General features: G+C 61.2%; 1 protein-coding gene across 15 annotated transcripts; it reads right to left on the reverse strand.

Annotated features, from left to right (window-relative positions):
• Nucleotides 1-212: 212 nt before the first annotated feature.
• On the reverse strand, nt 213-19,042 carry PCBP2 (poly(rC) binding protein 2). Of its 15 annotated transcripts, none has more exons than XM_052809996.1 (16): nt 19,025-19,042; nt 13,926-14,061; nt 13,461-13,484; nt 13,331-13,363; nt 12,840-12,956; nt 11,226-11,357; nt 10,480-10,608; nt 9,878-9,952; nt 8,129-8,215; nt 7,890-7,955; nt 7,070-7,111; nt 5,855-5,927; nt 5,295-5,333; nt 4,153-4,208; nt 3,575-3,744; nt 213-718 (listed from the first exon to the last, which is right to left on the reverse strand). In XM_052809996.1, exons 2-16 carry the CDS (start codon nt 13,992-13,994, stop codon nt 682-684), a joined length of 1,149 nt encoding a protein of 382 aa, XP_052665956.1. In that variant the 5' UTR covers nt 13,995-14,061; nt 19,025-19,042; the 3' UTR covers nt 213-681. The 15 variants fall into 15 exon arrangements, with proteins under 15 accessions (XP_052665956.1, XP_052665955.1, XP_052665957.1 ...); XM_052809995.1 differs by lacking the exon at nt 19,025-19,042 and adding an exon at nt 16,802-16,964; XM_052809997.1 differs by lacking the exon at nt 19,025-19,042 and adding an exon at nt 16,802-16,962 and having other exon boundaries at nt 4,153-4,205.
• Between the last annotated feature and the right edge of the window lie 90 nt (nt 19,043-19,132).

The raw sequence follows: 19,132 nt of genomic DNA on the forward strand, positions 1-19,132 counted from the left end.
GGGTACAGGGAGAAGCAGAGAAACCCCCAAAATGCATCTGGACTACCAAAGACACTCCCCCATCCACCTCCCCCCCCCCCCAAGGACTGGTTTATCCAGCCTGGGGGCCCCATCCCACCCCCAGAGCAAACCCACCACCCCGCAGCTGGGCCATACTGGGAGCACTGGGCAGAACTGGTGGGGGGGTTCAAATAAAGACGGAGACAGGCAGATCCATTAACCAAAATATCCTCCAGTTTCTATTCACAAGGAAAAGCTCCAGTCCATCTTTTTATTAACTTTTTTTTTTTGAAAAATTTCCTGACGTTACAGAACTAAACTGAAATGTTTCTCTTCCACTCTTACATTTCATGACAAAACAGAAACTTCATGAGCCGAAAAAAAGGGGGGGTGGAGGTGAGGGGTGGGGCAGGGAGGAGAGAGAGAAGCTTTATAAAACTAAGATCTGGGGCTCAGCATTTTAACAGCTGAACAGAGAAAGGAATTAAAATGCTGTAATTCAAAAAAAAAAAAACCCAAAACAAAACAAAAAAAAACCAAAACAAAAAATAAACCTCATGAGTGGCCGCGGAGAGCATGGAGGAACCGAAAAATTTACAAACTAGTTAAAATCTGGGGCTGGCTGCTAAGGGACTACACAGATGGATGGTGAGGTGAGGCCGAGGGTCCGCGTCGGGGCCCCTAGCTGCTTCCCATGCCCCCGGTCTCCGAGGAGAGCCTGCAACGAAGAAAAGGGTGTCAGAGGGGGCCCCGGTTTGGGGGGGAGGAGGAGGAGGAGGGATGGAGTGCAAGGGAGGAAGGGCTTCCCCGTGGGGAGCACCCTGGAGGGGGGGGCCAGTCCCCCAAGGAAGGAAGGGAGGAGGTTTTTGGGGTGCAGGGGGTTGCTTTATGCACAAGCGGCAGGGAAGGTGAAGCAAGGAGGGGGGGGTGCAGCCTGCTGCCCCCCCGCCCCCAATATGGAGCCAGAGGGCTCCCCCGGGGCCCGGCGCGCTGCCGGGGAGGGATGGGATCCAGACCAAGTGTGCCAGCGGGCTCTGCTCCAAGCAGGGGGGGGGGCAAAGCTTTTGGGGTGGGGACACCCAGGGGAAGGGGGACCCCGAGGTGCCCTGGGCACCCCAGGGTGCGGGCAGGCAGGAATCAGGCAGCAACTCCTGCAGGGAAGGCGGAGAGCGGGGTGGGGGGGGCTGTACCCCCACCAGGCACCCCTTGGGGAGCACAAAGGAGGGGGGGGGGGGGGACGGACACGATGCAAGGGGGTCCCCGAGCAAGCAGGGATGACACCAGCACCCCCAACCCACACCGAGCACCCCCAGGAGCTGCCACCTCTGCGGCTCAAAGCTTCTCCCTCCCTGCAATTTAAGGGGGGGGGCACCCCAACCGGGGTGGCAGTGAGCCCCCCCCAGCAAGAGGGCACCCCACAAGGCCCCCTCCCCGGGGCTCAGCCCCCCCCCATCAGCACAGATCTAGCAGAGCAGATTCTCACCGTGGCAACTTTATTACAGGTACAGACATTAAAGAGAGACAGGCGAGGCCGCGAGCCCCGTGGGCAACGTCACCAGGAATGCAATTAAATCCCAACTCGTTTATTCGGTAACGAACCCCTCCCTCCACCCCCCCACCCCCTCCCCAAAACCGCGATTGCAACCAAGCTACTAAAAAATGGAAGGAAAAAAAAAAAAAAGGAGAGAAAAAAAAAGCAACGGCTACAAGCTAGCAGGATCGAGGAGGAATTGAACAGATCACTAGACTCCAGGCCGGGCTGGGACACAGGGAAAATTGGTCTCTCGGCCGGCAAGAAAACTCCGTTCTAAGAAACATCACAAGCTCACTTTGGAGTAAAAAGGAGGAGGAAAAAAAAAAAAAAAAAAGAAAAAAACCCCAAACAATGAAAAAGAATTGCTCTTCCAAGTCTCCTCTACGGGGTCTCCATGCTGCCACCGATCTGCTGGTCCTCTAAGGCCACAAGCAGACTCAGTAAGGAGAAAATCTCTGCTTTTCCGCTTTCAGTTTGTTAGTGACACATGGCACAGCTGGAGCGGAGGTACCCTTAGCAGCAGACACAACATTTAGAGCCAGGAGAGGGACAGGTTTCATGCCAAGCAGACTGGAGACACAAGGGGCGGTCGGAAGAGGGTTGGGGAGGCTGGCGGGTGCTTCGGAGGCCCCCGCTGTGGCGAGCGAGGGGGTGGTGGTGGAGGAGGAAGAAGAAGAAGGGGTGGAGGGTTGAGAGAGGTTGATGCTGAGGTGGTCAGGGATCGTGACGGAGGCTGCCTGGGAGGAGGGTTTAGCGCTTTCTAAACTGTAACAGAGGAGAAAAGGAACAAAAAAAAAAAAATACGGGTGGGTGGAAGGGAACACCACAAAAAAAAAAAAAAAGCACAGGACAAACAGCGTAGAATCGCACGAGCCGAGCTCGGGGAGGGAGGGAGGGAAGGAAGGAGGGAGCGGCACTGCGAGGCCGCAGCCGTGCCCAGCGAGGTCTGGCCTCACCTGCGAGCCGCACCGGGACCCCCCGCGCACCCCGGAGCCGAGCCATCAGCTCAGCAGCAAGGCTGTCCCAGCACCCTTGGAGCCGGGCACCTCAACACAACCGGTGTGGAGCAAGTGGAATAAGCCAAAAAAAAAAACAAAAAACCAAAACCAAACAAACCACAAAAAAGAAAAAAAAAAAAAAAAAGAGAGAAATCACAGGCAGCTTCTCCTCTGCTCCCGCTCGGGACCAGGCTGGAGCTGCCGTGCCATTCCGGCATCAACCCACGCAACACGGAGCGGTGACAAGTCCCTGCACAGGCTTGGGGCTCTCCCCAGCTCTCCTCCTCCATCCAGAGCCCCAGGGGCTGAGGACGGGGGAGGACGTCGCTCCCAGCCCGGCTCATCGCAGCGAACACGGGACGCCACGGCAAGATGGGTCTGAGCACACGGAGTCCCGAGTCGGGCCCTAAATCCCCGCTGCGGCAGAGAGAGCCGCAGCGTGCCGCATGGCGGGCAGGCAGCCAGGCCCCGTGCCGGGCTGCGGGGAAGCCAGCCGTCCCCGTCAGGGCTCGCCGGCCGCTCTGAGGTATCGGAGAGGAGCCAAGTCAGCACCAACTCCTCTCCCTGGGATCACGGCATCCCACTGGGAGATGCTCAGGATCTCCACAAGCAGGCCCAGGCAAGTCCCTCCTCTATCACCCCACGAAAAAGCCCTCACCACGCAAGCGCCGGATCGAAACAGCACAGCCCTAACCACCGAGAGCTTGACAGGGCCAGGCACGGCTTTTAAGCAGCCACGGGCTCCCCTCGGCACCGTGGCCGGACCCCTTTCCAGCCGGGTCCGTTACCCTACAGCTTCCCACAGACCGGGAGGCGATCGCACCAGGAAAATGGGACAGCAGGCACAAGGAGAGGAAAGGAAAGGGAGGGGAAAAAAAAAAAAAACAAAACCCACCAAACCCCCAAAAAACCACGGGAGAGAAAACCCCTTCCCCTCATGCGTCAGGGCACAAGGAGGGTCCCACGAGCGGTACCCCATGGCACGGGCGTGCAGTGCCAGCCCCCCACCCGATCCGTGGAGCCTTGTCGCCTGGAGACTTACCTGACATTAATTAGATACTGGGCCAAGCTAATGCTCGCTGCAGATCCAGTTATGGTAACCTGCCTGTCAGTAGATCCTTCCACTGGATTGGCAATTTTGATCTGCGCCCCAGACATCTGGCGGATCTCATTGATTTTGGCGCCCTGACGCCCGATGATGCAGCCAATCAGCTGGGGGGGAGGAAAGCAGCTACGTTAACGGCGGGTAAGAGCCAAGTGTGTTAACCCATCCTCCTCCTCCCCTGTTGTGTGCCTGTCCTCCACAGGGACAGGGCTGGCACCTCCTGGGGGGTGTTTAAAGGGTTGAGAAGGGGGTTTTCTGCCTTAAAGCTGGCTGGAAGGGGGAAAAGGGATGTGATGCAAGCAAGAGTGGTCCAAGGAGGCAGTTTGGGGTGCAGCCACAAGCCCTCTCGCAGCTTTGAAGCCAAGAACAGGCAACCCCACGCTCCATTTTGTTAGAAGAAAGAGGGGCAGATCCCGGTGACCCACAAGGACAAGGGGGCAGCTGTCCGCCCGCTGCCCACCAACCCTCCCTCCCCGATGCGGGCTGGAAAGAGTGGATCCCCTCTGGATACTCACATCATTTGGAATGGTGAGTTCATGAGAGGTGGTTTGAGCGGAGGCATCCAAACCTGCTTAGAGACAGAGAAAAAGCAGGAGAAGTTCAGGGGGAGGCGGTGGGACAGTGGGGCGCAGCACAGACAGACCGCAGCAGTCAAGCCAGCATTTGCTGCTGGCTTCATGGCTACCTTGAAGACGGTTTAAAACAGGAGGGGAAGGGCAGAGCAAGCTGTGAGGTTACTCCAACCCTCCCCGCTGCTCCCCACCTCCTCCCCGCTCACCTGCTTTCCCCCCCTTGGTCACCCCAATTTCTCTCCCCCTTGTCCCCCTCCCCGCGATGTCACCACAGGATCTTCCTTCCGGTCAGGACAGTCCCAGAGCAGCGCACTCTCACTGCGGGGGCTCCATTTGGGCGCTCAGCTCTGCTGCCCGCTCCATTACCAGCTTTGAAGGGCTACGCTACCCCCCTCCTCCTCCTCCTCCTCGCCACCATGGCCTTGGCAGGGCAGTGCTACGCCGGCCGGCACGGGCGCTGCGAGGCCGCTCACATCTCGGATGGGGCCAAGCATGTGTGCTAAGTGGGTGTTTTGGGTTGTTTTTTGTTTTGTTTTGTTTTTTTTTTTAATGTTTTTAAATATATTTTCCCCCCCCTCCCCAGCTCGCTCCCTGCTACAGGGAGCAGCGGGAGCCTCAAGACCTCACCCCAGGGCTTTGGCAGGGGCGAAGCAACCTGCGGACACACCGGCAGCCACGGTGGTTAACACAGTGCTGTCCCCCCACCACCAGCGGCAAGCAGGGGCTCGGCCGCTGCAGGCAATCCGCTCCAGCAACTCCTCGGGCAGGGGGAAATCACTGCCCCCCCAGGCGCATGGCTGGGGGGGGGGGTAAAGCGAGGGGGCCCAAGGCTCACTACCAGCGCCAGGCGCTGGATGACCGAGCCCTCCAACAAGTCCTGCTGCTCTCCACTGTCCAGCTGACTTCTTCTGGGGCATGTACAACCAAGCCAGTCAGTACCTCCAGCCCTTCTAAGGCTCCCCTTGACCCCCCCTTTCCCCTCCCATCCGTGCACAAAGGTGGGCAGCATTTAACAGGGAGAACGAGACCCCAGTCAGTATTAATACACAATAGAATAACTACAGATTTTGTTTTTTAATCATTACCCCAATAGCCTTTCACCTCTGGAGAGCTGGATTCAATGCCTGTTAAGATACAAGTGACAATGAGTTTGGCTGTCTCAAGTTTAGAGCCCCAAATGGGTATTTTAGCCATCTTAGCAAATCTACAGCAAATTTGGTACAACTCAACAGTTGCCTGCTCAGGACTGGAGTAGCCGGAGGGGAGAGAGAGGGTGCTGCGGGTCAGGGGGTCTCCCAGTGCATTGGCAGAGCTGTGGAGGATGGGGGTGAAGAGGAAGGAAAGCAGCATGGAGGCCCTGCCTGCTCGGTGGTTTGTTTTCTTTTTTGTTTGGTTTTTTTTTTCCTACCCTCTGCGGCCCCCCACAACTCGCAGAAGCCGGTACCAAGTCGCCCCCAGAGATGTCGCAACAAAAATCATTACCTGGCCAGGCTCGGCTCTGGGGGAACGTTTGGTTTTGGTTTTTTTTTTTTTTTTGAGAGCACAAGACCCGAGCAGAGGCCCCATTAGAGAGGAGCCAAGCGGCGGCTCGCAGGCTGGCCTTTGGCCCACGCTAGCGTACAGAAGAGAGAAGGAGTTTCCATACCACTGAATCCAGTGTTGCCATGAGACATTGGAAAGTGTGACTGTTGCATTGCCAACTGGTGCAGCTTGGTCAGCTAGAGGGGAAAAAGAGAAAGAAAAAGGCTGATGTTAGCCATTTCCCAAGCCCAAGGGGGGCCAGGACTCACAGCACGCACATCAACACAGACACTACCACTGGCACCGGGTCCCCCCCCCGGCCCCTCCATACACGGCACTGCCCTCTCTGCACGGAGAGGAGGAAGGCGCCAGGCCAAGGTGGGCTGGGGGGGCTGCACCCACCCCCCTGGTGAAGCGAGGTATGAAAGGAGCTCAGGGAGAGAAGCAGAGAGGAGCAGGAGAGACGAGATGGCAGGGTGCTCACACCACACCATGCAAGGAGCAGCAGGGCTGACAGGAGTGCCGTGAAGGGAGATGGGGATGGACCCTGGCTCGGTTCAGCCCCTGGAGTAGCTCTTATAGCCCAGCTTCCTTCTAGTCCTTCTCCTCCCTGGCCTGGCACATCAGAGTCATCACACACCCCCCTGCGCCCCCCCCCCACCGCTCTAAGGGTGCCAGGAGCGGAGATCAGCCCCCACCCAGCCTGCACGAGCCTACGGGATGAGCATGGGTGCCAGAGGATGGTGGTGTCCGACAGCAAGCCGGGACAGCACCCGCAGGAGAGGTGGCTGCTGCCCAGACTGTCACTCCTCTCCCAAACAGTCCCTAACAGGCTGGCAGCAGCCTGGGCCGGGCCAGATCCAACCCCCTCCCTGCCCCCCCCCCCCCAACTGCCACCTGCGACCGCTCGCTGGGCCAGCTGTCCCCTGCCCCAGGAGAACCACCATGACAGTGAACCATCATGTGCTGTTTTTGTTTTCTCTTGACGGGCTGCGTGCCAAATTCAAGAGGGGGTGGGGGCAAGGGAAAAGCCGGAGCTGGTGTGAAATGCCAAGCCAGGGAGAGGTGGGTTGGGAAAAAAAAAAAATAATATATAGGAGGAGGGAAGTGTCAGAAAGAAGGTGGGGGAAGGAAAAAGGAGAGATCTGAGACCGGGTGAAGCTGGCTGCAGGAGTGCAAATTGAAGGGAGGCAAGTTTTTTGGGGGGGAGTTCGGATCAGATCGAGTATTCAGCCCAAGCTGACGGCTAGCGGCTCGAGTCGAGAAAGCACGGAGAAAATTTTGGAAGGGGGGAGGAAGAGGGTGGATTTCAAGACAAGAAGTTGTAAACAAAACTTACATCTGGCTGTGGAATGGCATACTGTCCTTGAATGGTATAGGCCTACAAAAGGAGGAAAACAGTCCTATTAACAACCATCGGACAGCCACCCAGGGACAGACAGATTTCAACTAGCCAGGAAGTCAGAGAGCCAAGGTGGAGAGTTCTCCGGGGCGAGGGAAGTGGGGCAGGGAGAGGCAGGGGACGGATAAATGCTGTAACAAGCAGTTTCTAGACGGGCGGTTACTCGAATTGGCCTTACGTGGCGGTTACAGGGAGGGAGTGGACAGTATGGCGCCGTCCCCCCCAAAAAAAAAAGTGGCAGACAAAAACAGAACGGCTGGGATCTTGATGAAGATGTATGGTGTGGTGGAGTCCGACAATGCTTCTAGCCCTGCGCCCCCCGCCTCGCCGACAGGGGAAGATCTCCAACGCCCCCGCCAGCCCTGCTAGCTCCCGGCCCCTCCTTTCCCCGGCCCAGCAGCCCCCCCCAAAAAAAAAAGTCCCGTTCCGAGTCCTCTCGTCACTTCCGCACGCCTAGGAAAACGTCGCCGGGCAAGCTAGAGGTAAATGCTGGAGCTGGCTACCGATGCTAGACAAGGCAAAAGAGAGGCATTCGGGGGGGGTAACAAGGCTGAGTGCCTGACCTGCCACAATTCCATGTCTTGAGGTTAAGGGACAGCCACAGACTTCAGATTCCTCCTGAAGCTACCCAGAAAGGGCGAGTCACTGGCTGGGGCCTGGCTGGCTAAGGTTTGGGGGGGTGGGGGGGGGCCGGGCAGGTGGGGGTGGGTGGGATAGGAAGGGGAGAGGGGGGTACACAGCCTCACTTCCAGGTCACCGGAAGAACTGCAGCCCAGGCTGGAATTGGCCCAAGTTCGTTGCCATGCAGTGGCTGCCGGGTGGCCTGCGTGAGGAGAGGTTGGTGGGCTCAGAGTCCAGTTCCCAGTGGACAGGAGTCCACAGCACAAAAGCCACCGTTGACGGTTTTGGGGGACGGGGACGGGGATGCCACCCTTGTTGGCAGTCTCAGAGAGGCCAAGGATTGAACGGGCCGTGGAGACTGAACTCCCCTCTCACCTCCTGAGGTGGTCCCTCCAAGTCAGAGTTGAGGCACATGGATGGGGCGGTGTGGGGGTAGCTCGCACTGCCGCTGCTGTACCTGTCCTGTGGATAAATTAGAGGACTTCAGTCTCCAGGGCTGTCAATCCGAAACCTTCCGCTAACACCAAAGTCACATCGACATTAGCTCTGCTTTTCGAGGGCTAACCCTGCTCTACGCACGACTCTGAGCTGCAAAGACAGAGCGCAACACCACCGGGAGCGGGGCCCGGACGGCTGCATGGGGCTGGCCGCGGCCCTGGGCCAGGGGAGAGGGGTGGAAGAGAAGGAGGGGGGAGAAGAAAGGGGAGGGGAGGGAAGAGATGCGTGGCCGTGGGAAGCCTGCTCCTCACTGCTCTAACAGGGAAGGCGGCCGGCTCCCGCACCACGGGGGGGGGGCCACGCGGTACAGCCCTCCGCTTGCAAAAGGCGCGGGGGGGGGCACGGACGTACCGGCCAGGCGCTTCCCCCGGGGCGCAGAGCGGCAGGAGAAGCTGTCGGAGAGGCAGGGGGGGCTGACCAGGTTTGGGGAGGGGAGGAGGAAGAGGCAGGAAGGGCAAGGGGTGGTGGTGGGGGGGGGGGGCCAAGGCGAGGAAGGGGACGGCAGCAGGTCCATCCCCAAAACAAGCATGGCGTGCCAGCCTGGCGGGGGTGGGGGGGTGGGAAGAGCAGAGTCAGGCCTGGCTCTCGGGGAGGCCGGCGGCAGCTACCCCCTTCCCTGCCTATGGAGACCTCCATCGACAACACCGGACCCTGCCTGCGCGGGTCCCCGGGCCGGCTAGGGGCTCCAGGCCCTGCCAGAGCCCACCTCAGAGGGGTCTCCCTGACAGCAGGAAGGCAGCGGATGCGTTTGCACGAGTCGCCGCATTTTCTCCGAGCGTTACGGCAGCCCTGGGAACCGCAGGATGGGGAGCGGGTGACCCCCACCTGGGCCTGAGCCTCCTGCCTTGCCCAGTGGCCTGGATGGGACCACGGGCGAGACACGCAGCCAGCACCCCCCTACCCCAAACAGGGCCGGTGGGGATTCAGGGCTTTACAGCAGACAGGATCCCAAGGGAGCCCTGTCACCTGTAACCTGGCTCGGCAGCAGGGGGCAAGCAACTCCCCTGGATCAGCTCAGCGCAGGAGGGACTAAATCCCACATCACCTGATGGCTACTCCTATCTGACACCCTCCCCTTGTGCAAGATGAAGCCTTTCTGCACCCCCACCCTACCCACAGCACAGGCTAAGCCTTTGCACCCCTAGCACCAGCCCCAGAGAGCAGAGAACCCCCCCAACCCTCTGGGCCGGTCACCCACAACAGGTTGCCCCGAGTCCTCAGAGCCAGCCCCAGGGAGAGGGGCAGAGCCTGGATTTGGCAGCTGGAGTCTCGGCCTGATTCAAATCCCCCACCACCGCCACCACACTGGGATGGTTTTTTTTTTTGGCTGGTTAACTCCAGGACTGTTTGCCAGCACGCCCTCCTCCCCATATCAGCCCTTTTGCACCCCCCCCTCCCTCCCCCCCATCCCACCTCTGCCCTCTTCCATCCCTCAGCGAGCTCAGCGAGGAAGGCTCGGAGCAGGCTCTGGGAGGCCGAGGCCAAGCAGAGCCCCTCTCCGCCGGAGGAAGCGGCGTGGGTGACAGGCACGCAGAGCGGCTGATGTGCACTGGCAGCGTGGCAGCTCAGTAAGACACCCCCTTCCCCTCCCCATCCCGCACCCCGAGAGCAGAGGAGAGGCCTTACCTGACCGCCTGCAAAGATGACGGGAGAGCTGGATGGCTTGGGTCGGTACGGGATGGTGACGCCCTTCGGGGGAGACTGGGTGACAGGCAGAGAGGAGAGGTTAGACACCGAGCGCTGCTGGCACTGACAATCCTTTCCCTGCACCCCAGACACCAATGCTCTGCTTCAGGTTTAAAATTGGCCATTTGGGAGGACACAGAGCAATCCTATTTCTTCCCTATCCTGAGCATGGGGCTGAGGGAAGACACCTGAGGAGCAGAGCAGTGTGTGAGGGAAACTTGGGACAGCAGGACACCGCTGCTCAGTGCCATCGTGCTGGGCAGCACGACTGATCACCAGGGAGCCATGGGCGACACCGTTAGCCAGTGAGCAGCTCTAGAGGCCTGACTCGACCCCTGTTTTAAGCAGCTCCAAGCCTCACCTGGATGAGGCTGTAATCCCCAGCTATCCCTTTATCCCCCCCCAAGCAGCCGTTTCTCTGTCCTCAGCAGTTTCCACTCGCAAGGAGGGATGCGGCTTGCCAAGGGCAACAGGGATCCCTGGGCTGCACGTGCCTCCCCAGGGGAAAAAAACAGGCCCGTGGGGCCGGGGGGAGGCCCTACCTCAAGCATGACGACGCAGATCTGTTTGACGCACTCGATGATGGACTGTGGGATCCCAGCAATGGTGATGGCTCGCTCGGTCGAGTTGGGCAGCATGTCTCCTGCCACCTGGACCTGTGCCCCTGTGCTCTGCAAAGTTTACGGTTAAAAATAGGCGGTCAGACCCCAGGGAGGGCTGTGACCTCAGCGACAAACCCCGTGGCCGGGTTATACATAGCCAAAACTGTCGTCCCCCCCCCTTCTTGCCCCCAAAATAAAGTCCTTTAATCCTAGCTGGAAATAATTCGGTCATCGGGAGCCCGGGGCAGGAGAGGAGGACCTGGGCTGCAGCCTTTCCCTGTAACCCAAGTCAAGCCAGTCTCCGCAGCCAGCAGAGCTTGACAAGAGTTAATCCATCAGCAGCGCCTGGTACTAAATGGCATTACCGAGGGTGGTGCAGGCCTGGCAGCATATTCCCACCCTCCAGTAACTGGAAAAAGGCTGGGGGGGGGACAGGAAATCAAGAGCCGAGGGAAGGGGGGAGCAAGAACCCAGGCATCCTGCTGCAGGGGATAGTGCTGGGAAGGGGAGGGTCTGCCCCAAGTCTCAGTTTCACAAGCACTAAAAATACAATAAGCTCTGAAAAAGCCAAGTGATGCCACATCTCTACTATGCACTACCACCCGGGGTGGGGGGCTGACACAAGGACTTGCCCCCGGGAGCACCCAGGCCCTGTGCATCCCCCCCTCGGGCTGGCCAACACGCACCTCTCTTATCTCTTTGATCTTGCAGCCTCCTTTTCCAATGAGGGAACCGCACTGGCTGGCGGGTACCACGAGCCGGAGGGTGACCGGGGGCCGGCTGGCAGCTGTACTGTTGGTCATGGAGCTGCTGATGTCCTGCGAGGAAGACGAGTTACTCAGAGGGGTCAGCCCGGCACGGTGCCCTCGCCGGAATGGCACGCAGGGAGGTGACGCACCACGGCAGAGGGACAGGGAGGATGACGCTGGCACAGGCAGGCCCGGGCCAAGGTGACCCCAGGGCTCTCCCGGTCCTATTTCCCACAACTTTGTTAGCAGCCCAGAAACAACACAGCCACATTTTGACAAAGGAGGAAGCAGCCAAACTCTGTTGTCTCAATGAAAACAGGGGTTTAACCCCCACCAGCGCAGCACAGAAACGCTGGCTGGCTCACCACCACAGCTGAACGGGAACCAATGATACGGGAGGGGGATAAGTGGTTGGGAGCTCAGCGTGCCCACAGCTCCCAGTTCAACATGGAGCCTCCTGTTGTAACGGCAGATCAGGACAGGAGCGGCTCTGGGGAAAACAAGCCCAGCGCTGATTACAGCGGTCATGTGCTGGCAGGGGGAGGGGAGGTACAAGGCCACGGCGCTCAACTGACCTACTAAAATAAAAGCTTTAACTCCCGAGCCCAGCGCTCGGAGCACTGGCAGCCAGGAGCCACGCTCGGACAGGAGACCTTGGAGGACTCCAGCTCTTGGGGTACAGCAGAAACAGCTCTGGGCTCAGTAGCGAGAGCAGAGGGGCCTTGGGGACAGATCTGCCAGCACTGGGCTGTCTCCTCCCAGGGAAGGGTCCCAAATCCAAAGGGCAACAGGCTTTTTACGCCCACAGGCGACGTGAGGGCCATGGAGCTCTGCCCCACACCAGGCACGCAGCACTCACACCTTCCAAACGATGCGGAGCAGGATGGAAAGCTCCTCGACAACACAGCCCCGAGCAGGCTCTAACGCCCACAGCCAAGATCCGGGTTATCTAGGATCAACATCCCCACTGGACGTCACCGATTCAACGGGACCAGGGGCACGATGCAGCTCCTCCTTCAACGCTGCACAGCCGCACCCCCAGGTCCCCTCGTCAGGGGGCTGGAGATAGAGCCGAGTCCCCGCTACCCACCGAGGCGTGCCAAAGGGGAAGCAGCATGACCACCCAGCAAGACGAGCAAAGCCAGGGGAGTTTCAAAGCCCAGCTCTGTTTTAAGCTGTTTAACCAGTGGCCATGGAGCGTTTTCGGCCCAGGAAAGTCCCTGCGGGGCTCTGGCGCTCAGTGAGCAGACGATTAAGGACGGCTGAGCGCACACGGGAAGTGCCACTACCTGGACCTTGACCCTGCTCGTAGCTGGGCAAAGATCAGGCCCCACAGGGAAAATGCCATCAGCCCATGCGGAACAAGCCCATCCTGCTGCTCATCCCCAGGGGAGAGCTCTTCCTCATGCTCTGGACCCCCCTGCATGCTCTGGGGTGGATCCCAGGGTAAATTTATCTGGGGACAGGGGTAAAGGATGACTGCAGGCAGGGCAGCAGCCCGCTGCCTGCTCGCTGCAGGCAGGGGGAGGGGGTCGAGGCCCGCACACGCACCTCTTCCAGTTTGTCAATGATCATCGCAAAAGCTTTGAAGATGGCATTGGTAGGTCCAGCAAGGGTGATAATCCGTTCGGGGCAGTTCCCTTCTGAGATGTTAATGCGAGCACCACTCTGCAGGAGGAAAACGAGCAGACGTCAGGGCTCCCGGCCCCCCACTCAGACCCCCCCAAAAGCAGCAGTAGGTCCACACTGCCGGCTCAGTTCTGCGTGGAGCAGCCGGGGTCCCCCGGGATCCCCCACTGGTGATGAATCCTCGCTCTCTCCCTCAGCTCAGCTCCGGGCAGCCATCTTAGCCTCCTCGGCTTCCTGCCCCAGCCCTGCCTACACCTCCCAGCATGCCTCGCGCCCGCCGGCTCCCATCTGCTGCCGGTGCCGCTGGCACCGCACTGCCTGCAAATTCCTTTTAAGGCCCCACGCCGCCACGGCCACACCGAATCCTACCCCCGGTCCCCGCTCCCCCCGACCCTCCCGGTCCCCAGACTCACCTCCTCGCGCATCTTCTTCACGGACTCCCCTTTCTGTGGGGGGGGAGAGAAAAGAGAGGCGTTAGCATGGCTGTGCAGGGCAGCGGGGGGGAAGAAGGAGGCAGGGCAAAGGGGTTTGTTGCTCACTTACCTTCCCAATGATGCTTCCCACCTCCTGGGATGGAAACAAAAGGGGCAATTAGTCAGTGCTTAAAAAAAAAACAACTCTCTGGGAGTCCCAAGCTTAAACCACCCCCTTTTACAGCCAAAAAAAGGTCCTGGGATCACCCCCCCAGACATACTGACACTTTGCTCCCAGCTGAGCTCTCCATCAGGTCACTTTTTCCCCCCTTCCTGAGCTGTTATTTTTATTGATGCACTGTGCTTTTAAAGCACTGCCTCACTCGTCATGAGATATCCAGGAGCCGGCTGGGTGCCAAGGAGCACATTCCTAACACCACTGCCTAATGGCTGCAATAACGAGGCAGCTCCGAGAGGTCCGACCGACACAATTTACTGCCAGGGAAGTGCCCAGCCTCCATCCGGGCTGCCGGAAGGGCCAGCCCTGCGTTGGGCGAGGGGGCTTCAGTACGGACCACGTCCCATGGACACGTACCTTTCCATGCATAAGTAGTCGGATGGTGAGTGTGACATTTAAACCACCTTCAATGACACCGGTGTCCATCTTGAGCTGCGTTGAGTTGAGTCAGGCTGCGTCAGTGCTCAGATCTTTGGTCACTGGGTGAGTGGAGCTACGAACAAGAGAGGGGTTGCATTTGAGGGGCTGTGCCAAACCTCCCCGGCCGGTTTCAGACCCATCCCAGGGGGATTCAAGCCCCCCTGTGCTTTCTTCTCCCCTTGAATATCCCCCTGGCAGTTTTAAGGCTGCGGTCCTCTCCAAGCAGTGACCAGGAGAGCCGATCCATGGCGGCTCAGCTCCCCCAACCAACAGGCTGCTTCTCCTGCCCCAGGCATTTTCCAAGGCGGATGGGCTGAACTGGCACAATCCCACCTGCATCGAGCAACAGCCGGGGCCACGAGGGTCTTGCTCGTCCCCTGCTTCCTTCCAGCCCCACTCCTCACAGAGGCTTCGCCTACAGCTCCGGGGAACTCGCCTCTACTTGCGAGCCCCACACCTTAATCTAGATTACAAACTTTCCTCCGCAGCCGCGTGTAGACACACACGTGCCAGACGGAGCGACCGCCCCGCTTCCCTTCGGTTTAACCCGCCTGGGGAGCCGGGCTGTTGAGAAAATAAAATATAACAACTTCTCTGCACCCTGAGCCTGCGTGGGGAGGCCTTTCAGACCGGTTTCCAAGTTGATTTACTCAAACCAGATAAGGCCACACGAGCCCACGATCAGGTTTCAAACAACCTGCGGCCCGAGTCGACAGCAGTTGCAAAACACCATGACCAGCCACCAGCTTGGCTAGTCAGCCGTTTAACTTTAAAAATAAATAAATTAAACTAAATTTCAGCTCTTGTTTTTATCAGTCCAGCTGGTCACCGCCCCATCAAAGTTTAACCAAGCCCAGGGAAAGAAGCAGCCAGGGCGAGGGCAGGGGGATTAATCTGGCAGGGGACCATGCCAAGCAGGCAGCGCTGCCACACTCCAGGTTACTGCTCTTTTAAGGGGAAGCCGCTGGCATGGAAGGGGGTTTTTCTTCTGTAGCGAGGAGTTACGGCCTCCACGAAACTCAGCCTGACATCCTGTCGGATCCAAAAAGGCACCCGTTTGCCTAGTTTGGAAAGAAGGCCTCAGGATGCGAGCCCGGTGGCGGCAGAGTGAGGAGGAGAGTCTAGACCCGAGCCCACGAGTCGGTTGTTTACAAGTTTCCCGGTTCACCGGAGGGTGGCAGGAGCCTCGCTGGCATCCGCCGCCGTCTCTCCGGCTCTGAACCCACTTCTCCTCCCACCAGTTCAGCGTCCCAGTTCGCCTTCGTTAGCATTAATTTGCTTTCCTGGCAGCGGTTCTGCCAGTCAAACGAGCTTGGGTCGGTTACAGGGCCGCCTCACAGCCCGCCGGAGACAAAAGGAGCCGACCAAACCTGCCGGGGGGTTACGCAAAGGGAGAAGCGAAGCCGTGCGGGGCAGGCCGAAGCTGGCGAGCAGCCGTCGCTCCGATCCAGGCTCACGGCGAGGCTCTTCCACAGGAAAAACTTCCCCCAAACTTCTCCTTACCTCCATCCGCCAGCCCTGCCTGCCCCCACAGTGCACGTGGGAGGCCTGGTCCCTGCCCGCTGCCTGTACCGGGATCAAACCCCGGGGGCCTCCCCACTCAGGATCCCAGCCCCAAACTGGGACCACTGGCGGCAGGGGGAACTGGTTGCTGGGGCAGGGATTTAGCTCCAAAACCACCCTGTCCCTGAGGTGGGGGGAAACGTGGCTTCAAAACCGGCTCATCCCTGCGGGGGGGGGGGGGGGGGGGGGGGGGGAAGTGGTAGTGAAAAACAAGTCCGGGACTGGAAATCCCAGCTCCGAACCTGGTCTGTTGGCCCGGGAAGGGGAATAGAGGGGGGGGGTGGGCCACGGACAGATCCCTGGGCCTGGGATTGAACTTCTGGACCAGGCCCCATCCACAAAAGGGGGGGGATCCCCAGTCCCGGGATTGCGCCTCTAAACTGGACCCGAACCCCAGAGGAAGGGAAAACCGGCCAAGTCCCGGAAGCGCAGCTCGGGACCCCAAACCGGGTCGGGGGAGGGGGGGGGACCGGCAGCACCCGGGAGGGGGGACGGGGGGAAGACCCCCGGCCGGGGATCGCGGCTCCAAACCGGGCACTTTCCGAGGAGTGGAGGGGGAAACCCCCAACTCCAAGCTGGGCCCGTGTCCTGTCCTGTCGTCCCCGTCCGTCCCCCCCCTCCCCAAACCGGCGGAGGCGCCGCCGCGAACCGGGTCGGGGGGGGGAAAAAAACAATTCGGAATGGCGGCAAAAACAGGCCCAGCCGTTAAAAAAAAAAAAAAAAAATCACACAAAAAAACTAAAAACAACAAAACAAAAAAAAACCCACAACCCCAAACAAACAAAAAAAAACCCTCACCCCCCCCCCCCCCCGCCCCGCAACCGCTCGGTACCGGGGGGGGGGGGGGGGGGGGGGTGGGCGGCGCCATGTGACGCACGCGGCTCCCCGGCCCCCCCCCGGTCCCGGTTCCCGCTGGAGGGGGGTGTTGGGGGGTGAGGGGGGTGGTCGGCGGGGAGGGGGGGAGACCCCTCCACCCCCCCATCCCCCCCCTTCTCCCCTCCCCCCGCGTCGCCCCGCCGGCGGCGCGCGCGCAGGCCGCGGCCTAGGCCGCGACTAGGCCGCACGTAGGCCGCGGGCTGGCGTGAGGGCGCGGCCGGCGACGGGCGGCGGGCGGCGGCGGGGGAGTTACGCGAGGCCGCGGCTCCGCGGCCGTTGTGGAAGTCGGCGGCGGGAGCCTCGGGGAGGCGAAAGGGAGGGTTTGGGGGGGGGGGGGGGAGTGTTGGGGGGGGGTGGGGGGTGGTCGGGCCTACCTGGAGCGGCGCCGGTAACGGCGGCGGGGAGAAGGGCGCTCCGGGCGGAGCGGGAGGAAGGGAGGGCGGGGAAGGAGGGGAGGGAGGTAGGGGGGGGGAAAGGGAAACGCGCCGGGGCGGGCGGGCGGGATGGCGGCGGGGAGGGCGGCGGCGGCGGCTGCTGCTCCTGCTGCGGCGGCCGCGGCGGGTCTGGGAGGGGGGCGGCGGGAGCGGCCCGATTTACACCCCGCCCCGACCCGGAAACGGACGCCGCGCACCAGCGAGGCGCGGCGGGGCGGGGGATAGAGCGGCCTCCCCCCCCCCCCCACCCCACGCACACACACCCCTCCCCTCCGCGCCCCGCCCCGCTCGCACCAAAGGAGGAGGAGGAGGGGAGGGTTAGGCCGGCGGGTAGAGCGGCGACGTAGGACCGGCAGCGCCGCCGGCGGCTTGGAGGACTTCGGGGGATATGGGGGGGGGCAGGAAGGGCAATTGGGGGGGGCTGGGGGTAATAAGGGGGGGGCAAGAAGGGGGTAATGGGGGGCAAGAAGGGGGTGGGGGAGAAGGAGACCGTGGGGGCAACAAGGGGCAGGAGGGGCAATGCGGGGGGGGGGCAGGTTGGGGGGTAAAGGGGCAGCTCCCCCCCCCCCGCCGAGGGGCTGATGGGGGGGGTTGTGTTGTGTCGTGTCTCCCCCCCCTCGACGCCCCCAACAGTGGGAAGGAGACGCTGAGACAGGGGGGTGTCCCAGGGCTTTATTGGGGGGGCAGCGGGGGCACCCCGGGCAACCCCCCCCCCCCCCAGCAGCCAGGGTCTGCCGCCGGGACCACGGGGAGAGGGGACATGGTGGACACGGGAGGTCACGGGTGGACACAAGAGGTCCCAGGGGGACACAGGTGGTCATGGGTGGGCATAGGAGGACACGGGTGGTCACGGGTGGTTCCAGGTGGTCATGGGTGGACACAGATGGTCATGGGTCGTCCTGGTTGGTCACACGTGGTCATGGAAGGAGACGGGAGGTCATGGGTGGTCATAGGAGGACGTGGGTGGTCATGGGTGGTTCCAGGTGGTCATGGGTGGACACAGATGGTCATGGGTGGTCCTGGTTGGTCACACGTGGTCACGGAAGCAGACGGGAGGTCCCAGGTGGTCATGGGTGGGCATAGGAGGACACGGGTGGTCATGGGTTGTTCCAGGTGGTCGTGGGTGGGCATAGGAGGACATGGGTGGACATGGGTGCTCATGGACGGACACAGGGGCTCATGGGTGGTCCTGGTTGGTCACGCGTGGTCATGGATGGACACGGGAGGTCCCAGGTGGTCATGGGTGGGCATAGGAGGACACGGGTGGTCACGGGTGGTTCCAGGTGGTCATGGGTGGACGCAGATGGTCATGGGTGGTCCTGGTTGGTCACACGTGGTCATGGAAGGAGACGGGAGGTTCCAGGCGGACACGGGTGGTCATGGCTTCACACGGGTGGACACGGGTGGACACGAGTGGTCCTGGGTGGTCACGGGCAGGCACACGGTTGGCCACGGGAGGACATAGGTGGTCCCAGGTGGCCACGGCGGGACACGGGTGCCGGGCGGTGGTGGTGGCCTCAGTCGGAGTCGCTGCTGGAGGAGGAGGAGGAGGAGGAGGAAGAGCGCTGCAGGGGGACAGGACAGCCATGAGCACCCGGGAGGGGCTGGGGGGGGGGGAGGTGACCCCCTCTGTGTCATCGTCCCCCCCCATGTGTCCCCCCCCCTTCACCTTGTGCCTCTTCTGAGCCTTCTTCATCCTCTTCTTCATCTTCTTCGCCGCCTTCTTGTCCAGCCCGGGGGGGTACAGGGGGGGCACCCCAGGGTGCGGGGTGGGGCACCCCGGGGGTCCCATCGGGCACAGGGGGGGCCCTGAGGGGGCCAAGGGAGCCCCTGGGGGGGTATGGGGGGGACCGGGGGGGTACGGGGGCTGCCCAGGCCCCGCCAGCGGGTTTGGGGGTACCCCGGGGGGGGGGTATGTGGGCTGGGGGGGGTATGCCGGGTTGGGGGGTGGGGGCTGGGGGGGGGTACGTGGGGTTTGGGGGGTACACGGGGTTGGGGGGGGGCGGTTGCCCTAGGGCAGGGGGGGAGAAAAGAGAAAATTGAAGGGGGGACCCCGACCCCCTCACTGCCCCGGGGGGGGGGGCAGGAGGGGGGGCAAGGCAGCCCCCACACACCCCCCCATTTTGGGGGTGTCTGGCCCCCCCACCCCGGTTTGCCACTTACCTGCACCAGGGTCCCACATGGCAGGTGACAGCTCCAGGACCTGGGTGGGGCACACGGGGTAAGCAGGGGGCCCCCCAACACCCCAAGAGGGGTCCCTGGGGAACCCCC

The sequence above is a fragment of the Harpia harpyja genome, chromosome 15, assembly GCF_026419915.1.
Source record: "Harpia harpyja isolate bHarHar1 chromosome 15, bHarHar1 primary haplotype, whole genome shotgun sequence".
NCBI classification, from domain to species: domain Eukaryota; kingdom Metazoa; phylum Chordata; class Aves; order Accipitriformes; family Accipitridae; genus Harpia; species Harpia harpyja.